Below are 11,480 nucleotides of genomic sequence, written 5' to 3' on the forward strand. Positions count from 1 at the left end.
TGAAACTCTGATTCAACTTTATCTTGTGTTTGTTTGATAGAATTGACATTGGCTTGTTACAAAACTATTATAAAAGAACGATTGACACCATATCAATTTTCATAGATAAAATGTGTGTTTAAATTGGTGGGGTGTTTCAGCAGATTCTTCAAAGCAATTTATCTCTCCTGATTCACTGTTGTCATTAAACTTTCCTAAAAGTAACCTTCATGGAAATGTTAGATTTCTAGAGCATCTGCAGTTGATTTCTTGGGGATAGGAGGGATATTTGAAAACATACAAAATATTTGACACATTCCATATTAAAGAAATATGCATTTTGACAGGGTAGAAAATTGTAGGCAATTCTTTCCAATTAGCTTCAAGCACCTCTCATCATTTATTACTGCTGACCACACCACATATAAAGCCATCAGGCTACTATTAGCCCCAGGGAACTTCCAGTTTGGATTTCAAAATGGAAACATTAACACAGAAATAGTATGTAAGTGCCTATTAATATGCCAAATTAACATATTAACACTTGCTAGTTTTTTTCCAATGTATTACCATCTCGGAGCTATTCCCTTTTGGACCCTCACTTTGCTGAAAAGGATGAGGGGTCTAAAATGTTGTTTGCCATAAGTTTCACTGTGAATGAAAATTAGATGAAGGCTTACAAATTCAGCTTTCCTGAATCTGTCTGTAAGTATATATTGTACTGCTCTCACCTCTTCTTTTTTAAAGGAATGTACACATACAATGGTTTCATACATTAAATATACTCCGGGACAGTAGAGCAAGGAAAGAGCTATGTGTGTTTTACATTTATCTTCACATCTCTCAGAAGCTACTGGAAGAGCCCAAGGAACTATTGCAATGAATAATTACACATAGGTTTCTACTGTGATCCCCAAATAGGAAGTCTCACATGAGAGGCTGTTTTTTTTTTCTCTAGCAATTATAATTAAATATCCATCCCCTGACTAGTTAGCTTGCATCAGGCATGTTACTCCTGCTGAATGATAAAATGACAGGCAACAGGTTTTTGGAGCACCAGGTTAGACATTTTGCTTATTGTATTTCATGGCTATCAGGAAGATATATAAGGAAGCAAATTTCTCCTTTCTTTTTGATATTCTGTTAGTTTAGTGGAAATTTTATATTAGAAGAGAAGGAAGATAAAGTTAAAACTTCTTCCTCAACTTGATTGTTTAGGAAAATAATGAAGATATGAGAAGGTGAGAGCAAAAGGAGTGATTATTTTTAAAATATGATGAAGAGATCTTTTCCTTTGATACATACCACCCAGACATCACTCTGCAAATCCAGATTTAACCTCTGTCCACCCCAACATTATTCACAGATTCTCAATAGTGTCTCTATTGCACATGCATAGGAGCACCTGCCTTATTATCTTTGTGTTTATAAGTTATTTCCCTCCATTTCATATTAAGCAGAATCAGCTGAAAAAAGTAAGGCTGCATTCAAAATATCGCTGAGGTTATAAAGACTGTCAGAGAGAATTACTACTTGCTCCAGGCTAGACAATGGTCTAATTCAGATGCCACACTATCTAATTATAAAAACCATGGTTTTAGAATTGGAAGCAGTACCACAGGCGTGAATTGTTGAATGGTAAGTCAGCAAATAGGTAAACCCTATTAATTCAATTGATCTACTTTGGGTAGAACTAAGAAGAGAATGCAGACCAGTGTTTCCCTCATTTTTCCATAACCCTACCTGGTTTGTGTATCTATACTGAGAATGAAGGGATAATTCTGAGTAAATATAAATATCTCATACATTTTGGGAATGGTTTCAGTTCAGACATTACGTTTTCCCAAACATTTTACATTTTTACTTGGTATTTTAAAAAATTAACTTCTTAACTTTTATGGTAAGGTGGCCATTAAATTATCTTCTCTATTCTGAAAATTAATCAAACTGTGGCATTACTTATTTTTAAAGTTAGATGAATACTTGAATAAGAAAACTGTATCAGAAATACCTGAAAAAACATTTCTCCTCACATCATCCTGTTTATCTTCTAAAGGAGTTCCTTTACCATCGGAAGCTCACTGTGTAAGAATTAGGCAAAGAGCTTTTGCTATAGTAAGCATTAATTTCTAGAATGCCATAGTTGCTGATATTCAACTGTCAACAACACTCAGTTTTATTATGTTTATTTATTGTATGGTTACAAGTGTTTTATTTAATATTTGTATAGAATGTATCCAGGTCTTTTTGAGCCTGGTTGTTTGGCTTGGTACTTTGATATGGCCTAAGGGCTAATCAATAAAATGTTCTTCTGTGTAACTGTCAACAAAACTACTTTTTAGCACCAGGTTAAACTTATCTCTTCTAAGGAGGTTTCTTCATACGTTTGATTTGTCTTTATTGTGGTGTTCTGTATTTGCACTATGGCATATTTTGGCTTTTGTTCTTTCTAATACTGAAGGTTACTTTCTACAAAAAAAACCCCTCAATAAAACATTTTTTGTTTTGTTTTTGAACATTCATGGAACTTTGTGCTTAAAATACTTTACACCTTCACCAATTCCGGGAGGGAACTGTCTTATTCCGGTGCACCCTTCCACACAACTGTATAAAATCCCACATTATTTGCTATAGAACTGGATTATATAGTAGTGAGGACTTAGATAACCCAGTTCAGAGCAGATATTCTAGGTTATATGATTATGTGGAAGAGTCCATCGAGATCAAACTCTTCGGTATTCGCTTTAACCAAATAATATACCAGAATCTAAATAATAAAACCAGCAAAAGTATCTAATATACATTTGCAGCTATCCTAACATCTAATGAGATAATGGGTAGCCTTCAAATAAAAGTTCTCCTTTCTCTTTCCACTAGCAACACAGAAGAAAGATAAAGAGACTCAGATTAAGAAACTCCATGGATATTCTAACGCTATGAGCTTCTGTTGCCGAAGAAACGACATATCACAACAATGGCATTAGGTGTCATGTGGTCTCACTCCAAGAAAACAAACCCTCAGCCACACTCACATTCTTGGAATTTTGTACCATTCAGAGAATTGAGGGGAAGAGGATATAGTACAGTGGTTCTCAACCTGTGGATCCCTAAGTATTTTGGCCTACAATTCCCAGAAATCCCAGCCGGTTTAGCAGCTGTTGAGAATCACTGATATAGTATATTTCTCTTCAGTGGTGGGTTAAAAAATAGCACTTTTCCTCTTAAATTTCTTCATGATTTGAGCCCTGTTTTCACTGCTTTCTCTATGTTCTCTGCAGACCCTTTATTTAAATCACTAATCTTATTAAAACCCATTCTTTCTCATGCTTTTGCTTATCTCATGCCCCTGCCCTGAGTTTGCCTTTATGAATATCAGAAGCAGTGAGCCAGCAACTGTCTGGCTTTATTCCCTTAGATTTATGTCAATGTTTAATATTGTATATTGCTCCAACTACTTACTAAATAGAGGACGTATGCTAGAAATCTGATAAATATCCAAGTTTTCAACTATGACCCTGAAGTCTCCCCCTTTAACAGTCCATTTAAATTTTCACATTTGTGGTATTTGGATGCAGTGGGTCTCAATGTACATTATATACCATTTGTATGCCAACTTGTTATCATTTGGTCATTCATTTATGCAGCTGAGACAATCTATTGAAGTTCTCCTCCATCCTTTTATCAACTACAGTCTGCTCTTCACATTTGCAGGTTTTGCTTTAGTGGAAGTGATTAAAATGTTATCTGGGAATCTCTAGGGTCCTCTAATAGGACTTTATATTCAACTTCCGCCTGATGTAGACTTTAATTGTGCTAAGGACACATTTTTTAAACTTTCACTATATTCTTACACTTTTGCCTTCTGTCTTTTAAGCAATTTCTGATCCATAAGGAAATCTATTTTCTTGACTAATACACTGTCTTTGAAGTTTTTAATGAAACACTTGAAGCAAAAGTATATCTGATAAAATCAATTCTAAGTCTTAAGCCAAGTCAGGCTATGTTTCCTCATACCACACATTTCTTCACTCTCTGCTGAATAGGAACAATGCAAACATCCTCTCCCAAACCTCACTTGCATGGAAAAGGCAGTGCCTGTGTACTTATCAGAAAACAATCATCACCGATGACACTGTTTCTACAACATAACAGACCTCTTCAGGTGTTAAATAATGAACACATAAAGGGGTTACCAAGAGAAAGTTAATCAATTCACACTCTAATGCGGCTGACAAACAACTTCAATTCTGCCCTTAGAAAGTCCAGAGAACTGCACATCAGCCAGGACTGTGATTAATATGAAGCTTTCAAGAAGGTCTAGCCAATATTTCTTGACAATTTGAATGATTAGCAGATGAATTCAAAGGTATCATCAAAATTCTCTTAACATGGGTGATGCTATGATTGCTAAACAGTCTGGAACACCCACCCCACCCCCCAAAATAAGTAATGGTTTTTTTCATAAGTGGAGACACTATACACAAAGTATATTTTCATTTAGAAAAAAATGGAAATCACTTTCTTTCAATCAACTTGACAAGAATCTACTTCCCAATTGACAGAATTATGGAAACAATTGTAGCAAGTGTCAGTGGGAGGAAAAAGAGAATCAAAGAGGTTACTATCCTTAGTAAGGGTAAACGTAAAGGTTTTCCCCTGACAGGCATATCCGACTCTGGAGGTTGGTGCTCATTTCCATTTCTACGCTGAAGAGCCAGTGTTGTCCGTAGACACCTCCAAGGTCACGTGGCCAGCATGACTGCATGGAGTGCCATTACCTTCCCGCCAGAGTGGTACCTATTGATCTATTAACATTTTGCATGTTTTCGAACTACTAGGTTGACAGAAGCTGGGGCTAACAGCGGGCACTCACTCTCCTCCCCGGATTCAAACCTTTGGGTCTGCAAGTTCAGCAGTTCAGCGCTTTAACACGCTGTGCCACCAGGGGCTCCTTAGGATCTCCCAAAAAGAAAATGAGACCCCAGAACAGCATAATCAGAACAACTCGTGCTGTGACATCAAAACATTCCCCTCCCCATGGTAATGAATCCAGAACCTCTCTTTTCCCCACAAACAAAGCAATCAAATTCTTAGATTTAAGCATATCAATTTGTCTAAGGTCTAATCTTTTTTAGTAGAGGAGCATTTTAGGATGGCAAATCTTTCCTGAACAGGATTGCTAGAGTCCTGTTCCAGCATGCTGGAATCATAAACAAAAACACGCACAAGAGCACAGGCACAGTACAACAGAAGTAGGAACTGCCTAATTTCTCAAATGTTACTGAACTACAGCTCCTAACATGCATAGGGTAGCACAAACTATTAGCTAATTATAAGAGATGATGGAGTTGCAATTTGGATTTAAAAAGTATCTGGAGAATTTCCATCCCTGTATAACAAAGTTTTGTTGCAGGTCTCAACGTGCACAATGTAAGAAAAACCTTGTAAAAATCTGTTCTTAATGATGGAAATAAATGTCTTTTTCAAAGATAAACGCATTCAAAATAACCTAATTTATATAAAGACAAATTAGGGAGAAACATATGCAGAAATACTTATTTTACAAGATTACCATCCTTGATCTTATTCTACAAAAACTGTTTTAAAAACCTGAAGGTGTCAAAAATACACTTCTTTCACTGTAAGCCAGTGCAGGTGGTACATATTTTTATTCTTAAATCCCTGAAAAAACATGATTGAAGAGGTTTTCCATACTTGTAAACTTCTACTGTTGCTAAATCAAACCATCAAACTATAAAAAAATAAATCTAAAATCTGGCCACAAGCCTATGTTGTCCTATTTACATCGGCACCTGTATGGTTTGGAGTATCAGGTCTTTTCTTCTTAATATAATCATTTCTTATTCAGAACTGTTAATCTTAAGAAATCTTAAGCTAATCTTAAGAAATGGAACTACAAAATGGAGCCCACAACATGTGACTGTGGAGAATAGCAAACCACTAACTACAATACAGCCTGAGCCCTGCCACATGCACAATGGAGGACCTTCTCACAGCAACACCAGAGGCACGCCAAACAGAGGAAATCTAGTATAATATCAGGTTTTTAACCCTCTTTGTGTTTTTAAAAATACATTATAACTATATCATCAATTCGCTTCTGACATGATAAATCCAGAACTATGTGGTGTCAAGGCCATCCAATAATACAAAGGTTACTTATAAACATGTAGCAGAGAAAGAAACTCACCTTCATATGTATTGCTGCAGTATACTGATCGTAATGCCCCATTATATTGGGGAAGAACGTCATATTGTAGGCCATTGCTGTACATCTTGGGATATGAATGGGTTCACAAGTGAATAAACTGTGCCCATGTGCCAAACTGAAGATTAAACTCCAAGTCAAAAGCAGATGAATGGTAGTCATCTTGGCTGATATTAGAAACTTCAGCACATGGTAATGATCGGTTACTCCAAAAGGAGATTTGATTTACAAAGTAAATGCATCTTCCTTATTTAATCAGTTGGACCCAGCAATTCAATGCCAAGACTGAATTACTTGTTTCTCTTCATATTCTCATTGTTGACTTGTCATCCTGAAAGATCCTTTAAAAATATAAATGAATAATAAGAAAAAGATTAATTCATAACAACTCTCACTGCTTCAAAATTTCTTAAGGTCATTAAATATGTCACCAGTAATCTATTTGTTTTCCTTAAGGGAAAAGACACCTGGTTTAAGTTTGATAACAGTGACAATTAAGGTAGCTCAGCTAGTAAGTATATAAAGTATAATTATAATTTTTGTCAAATTATAGTCGTTTACCACACCTTTAATAGAAAGTCCTTAGAGTTCGCTATAAAGTTTGCAAAGAACTGTTTGGATTATTCCTTGGCATGAAGATCTCCATAATTCTTTCTTTATTACACAGAGAAGTGGGGGCTGTGATGCCTCCAGCAACTGAGGAGTCCACAAGCTTTTGAAACCAGTCTCATGTTACAAAGTGAATAAAGTGAAGCATTGCACTTTGGTTCCTCCTTTTCTTTGTCTATTTTCAGCCAGGTTTAGTTATTTGGATTCTTCCCTCTCTTTATTGTGAACAAACTCCCAATGCCTGCCTTATGTAAGAGCCTAAATGACAGGACAGACCAAAAAAGGGCCCTTCCACACAGCCATATAACCCAGCATATCAAGCCAGATAATCCACAATATCTCCTCTGAACTGGGTTAACTGAATCCACACTGCCATATAACCCAGTTCAATGTGGATTTTATACAGCTGTGTGGAAAGGACCAAAGGAGAAGAAAATAATCAGAAGAAATGCTTTCCATATAGTTTCCTTTCTCCAGCTGCCACATACATAAACATTTAGAACTGCATACATACAAAATTTCAGAACACAGGGGCCTTCCACACAACCCTATATCCCAGAATATCAAGGCAGAAAATCCCACAATATCTGCTTTGAGCTGAATTATCTGAGTCCACATTACGATATATTCCAGTTCAAAGCAGACATTGTGGGATTTTCTGGGCTGTGTGGAAGAGCCCACAGAGATGCTACTTTTGTAGCAGTTCTTTTTTCCTGTAGTAGTAGTAATAATAATAATAATAATAAACTTTATTTATATCCCACCATCACCTCCCCAATGGGACTCGGGGCTTACAAAGGCACTCCAGGGTGCAGCATATACATAAAACAGTACATGAGTATAAAACATTATCACATAAAATTATAATAAACCACTATCAACACACACAACATAAAATAAAATAGCACAATTTTTTAAAAGCAGAACATCTGTAGATAAAACTAGCTGCTATCAATTTACAACTGAAGTGCTAGAGTGTCAACCAAACATGGGCCCATTTCAGCCTAATAATAATAATAATAATAATAACTTTATTTTTATACCCCGCCCCATCTCCCTGAAGGGACCCGGGGCGGCTTACATGGGGCCTAGCCCGATAAAACAATCAATATCAGTAACACGACTATAAAACAATTATACCAGTAAAACATCAACAGCAATAAAACAATCGTTAAAATCGGCAAGAAGCATACGAAAATCATACAATATTAAAACAGGAGACTAATTCTAGGTCAAAAGCCTGTACTTTCGAAGAAAATTCCCATTATCTCATTGGGTGCATCTAGACTACAGAATGAATGCTGTTTGACACCTCTCTAACTGCAGTGACTCCGTGCTATGAAATTCTGGGGGCAGCAGATTTGCAAGTTCTTTATCAGTCTTGCAACAATAATAACAAAAAAGTGCTGATTCCTCACCAAACTACAACTCCCAGGATTTCATTGCATGGAGCCGTGGGAGTTAAAGTGGTGTCAAACTACATCCATTACACAGTTCAGGTGCATCAGATGTTAAGACGGATCTTCAGTCTGCTAAGAGATCTTATAGTGCAACAATAGGCATGAGCAAACTTGGACCCTCCAGGTGTTTTGGACTTCAACTCCCACCATTCCTAACAGGCTCAGGCTGAGGGGAAAAGGAAAGGGCCTGAGGCTGTTAGGAATTGTGGGAGTTGAAACACACCTGGCGGGCCCAAGTTTGCTCATGCCTATTGTTGCATCTTTGAGACTGAGGATGCAGCCACATGGCAGAATTAATGCAGTTTGGCGCCACTTTAACCTCCATGTCTCGATGCCATAGAATCCTGGGAGGAGTTGTAGTTTTTTGAGCTATTTTCTCTGTGGGAGAACTCTGGTACAGTAGAGTCTCACTTATCCAACATTTGCTTATCCAACATTCTGGATTACCCAACGCAGTCTGCCTTTTAGTAGTAAATGTTTTTGTAATTAATGTTTTCAATACATCGTGATATTTTGGTGCTAAATTCGTAAATACATTAATTACTACATAGCATTACTGCGTATTGAACTACTTTTTCTGTCAAATTTGTTGTATAATATGATGTTTTGGTGCTTAATTTATAAAACCACAACCTAATTTGATGTTTAATAGGCTTTTCCTTAATCCCTCCTTATTATCCAACATATTCGCTTATCCAACATTCTGCCGGCCCGTTTATGTTGGATAAGTGAGACTCTACGGTACCACTACAAATCCCATCATCCCATAGCAGTTAAAAGTGGCATCAAATAGCTATAACCCTGCCATTCTTAGCCGTATACGAAGCATGGTACAGAGAAGCTTCACCAAACTACAGCTCCCAAGACTCCACAGCACTGAGCCATAGAAGTTAAAGTGGTGTCGAACTGCAGTAATGTTACAGTGCAGCCCTTCTTCTTCGCCCAGCCTGTTTCTTGTCTTCTCCTCACCTCAGAAGAGAAGAGCGAAGCGCCGGCGCTACTAGGCCTCGCCCCTTTGCCTCACCTTTTGATCCCCTCTGGATGGAGAGCAAAGGAATGGCCGCCCGCTTCTCCTCTTTCCCGACTTGAAGTGCTGCCTCTAATCCCGGCAGGCGAGAAGGCAAAACCTCGCGATATTTCAAAGCCTGACGAGAAAACAGCGCAAGAGATAGAAAGGGGGCTGTCTGTCACCATGGCGACAGTCAATCAGTGCCTTTCGGCCCCGCCCCCTTCTCCACTACTGAAATAAATCTGAGCCCTCACTGAAGGAAAGGAGATAGGCCTTGGTTTCACTTTGAGGGAAGAAATCTCACATGTTTATGTCCATAATAATAGAATTAGTCACTAATAATATTGATAATCTAGTTGTGCTTTTCAGTACTGTCTATTTTTGGGAGCTGAGTTCCAAAAAAGTACAGTAGAGTCGCACTTAATAAACAGGCCGACAGAACGTTGGATTAGCAAATATGTAGGATAATAAGGAGAGATGAAGGAGAAGCCTATTAAACATCAAATTAGGTTATGATTTTACAAATTAAGCACCAAAACATCAGGTTATACAACAAATTTGACAGAAAAAGTAGTTTAATATGCAGTAATGCTACGTTGTAATTACTGTATTTATGAATTTAGCACCCAAAAATCACGATATATTGAAAACATTGACTACAAAAATGCATTGGCTAATCCAGAACATTGGATAAGCGAATGTTGGATAAGTGAGACTCTACTGTACCACAAACTGAAGGAAAGGAGATAGGCCTTGGTTTCACTTTGAGGGAGCAAGTCTCACATGTTTATGTCTATAATAATATAATTAGTCACTAATAATAATAATCTAGTTGTGCTTTTCAGTACTGTCTAATTTTGGCAGCTGAGTTCGAAAAAAAGTACCACAAACTCAGTTCTTTCATTATTTTCGTTCATACTAATTCAGTCACCGTTTGTGAGACCAGATTTAATGCAAATGGACGCCCTTTTCAAATGCTCTGATGTCATGGTGTAGCGGAACCTTCGTGCTACGGTTCTTGTTGGCGCAGTGGAGGAATTTGAAGACGGACAACTGAAGGAATTTCCCAGAAAGCAGTTTTATTTCGCTAATGGCCACTAGGGGTCCCCCTAGCACAAAGTAAGTGCTTCTCCAGGGGAACCGACCAGTGGCATGCTGAGTGAACATTTATACACACTACAGGGTTCGGGTTATGCCCGCCCACAAGCAAATTCATTGGCTTAGAGTTGTGACGCTGCCCAATCAGTGCTGACCAGCAGGCCGGCTGCACCCTTTTTGTGCCGTGCTCACAAATTACAAACAGCGCCTGCGTACGCATGCGCTGTTTGTTTATCTTTAGCTTTCATTTCTTCAGAAACACATGATTTCCCAGAAGTCACATGTTTCTGTGAGTTTATGCACCCGGGTCGCTAGCTGTCGCCATCTCTGCCCATATATGGTATTTCCTGGGGTTCCTTAACCCCCCCCGCCTCACTCCCCCATTTTCTTTTTGCGAAGCGCATGTACAAAAGCTGAAGCAAAGCATTATGGTTCCATCCAATCCCGCTTGGCTTGGAGTATGGCTATCTTTTTTTCAGGTAAAGATTGTGTGACACACCTAGTACACATTTGCATCATTATTGGAGTGCAACACATAACTATGAGAACAATGAACAATCCTAAAATCCCTACCAACAATATGTTCTTCAACCATTCTATTGAGGGTAACCAGCTAGTCACCCAGGAGAAGGGAGACCAACCTTCTATCTCCTGGACATTATTGTAAATTAACTTTTGTAATGACTCGATGTCATCTTCAATAGTATTATTCAAGTTATGAAATTTCACTACACAACGTCCTCTAACCATGGCGCATAACCCCCCCCTGGCCGCCAGTAGGTAGTCAAGGGCCAACTTATGCTGTAGGGCCATCTGGCTGATTTCTTCTACTTCAGACTGGATTTCCCGGAAAATTTTACCAGTGGCATTTATGGACTTTTCAAGGCGGCAAGTCAGGCCTAGAACACTTCTACGGTTTGCTTGAGCTACAATCCCTGGGTAAGCACCCAGTGTCAACAAGCCTGTGATCAGGCCTCCTCCTACACGGGAGGCTTCTGAACCTGACAGGGCCTTGTTGATAATGACCTCATCCGAGCATTCTGGTCCTAGAGGGCCTGTTTGCACAATGTCCCGTTTCAGGCGCTGATGCCCTTTG

The 11,480-nt window shown here is 38.3% G+C and overlaps 1 protein-coding gene across 2 annotated transcripts in view; it reads right to left on the reverse strand.

Moving 5' to 3' along the window:
- Positions 1-9,404, reverse strand: part of fzd6 (frizzled class receptor 6) — a 29,316-nt gene extending 19,912 nt beyond the window's left edge. The window contains exons 1-2 of one of the 2 annotated variants that reach the window (XM_003219434.4): positions 9,302-9,404; positions 6,191-6,549 (exon numbers count right to left, since the gene is read on the reverse strand). In XM_003219434.4, the coding sequence (XP_003219482.1) occupies positions 6,191-6,370 (180 nt within the window). In that variant the 5' untranslated portion in view covers positions 6,371-6,549; positions 9,302-9,404. Of the gene's footprint in view, positions 1-6,190; positions 6,550-9,246 lie in introns of both variants that reach the window. The other variant, XM_008108285.3, reaches the window with a different exon arrangement.
- Positions 9,405-11,480: the final 2,076 nt, after the last annotated feature.

This window comes from Anolis carolinensis, chromosome 4, assembly GCF_035594765.1.
Source record: "Anolis carolinensis isolate JA03-04 chromosome 4, rAnoCar3.1.pri, whole genome shotgun sequence".
NCBI classification, from domain to species: domain Eukaryota; kingdom Metazoa; phylum Chordata; class Lepidosauria; order Squamata; family Dactyloidae; genus Anolis; species Anolis carolinensis.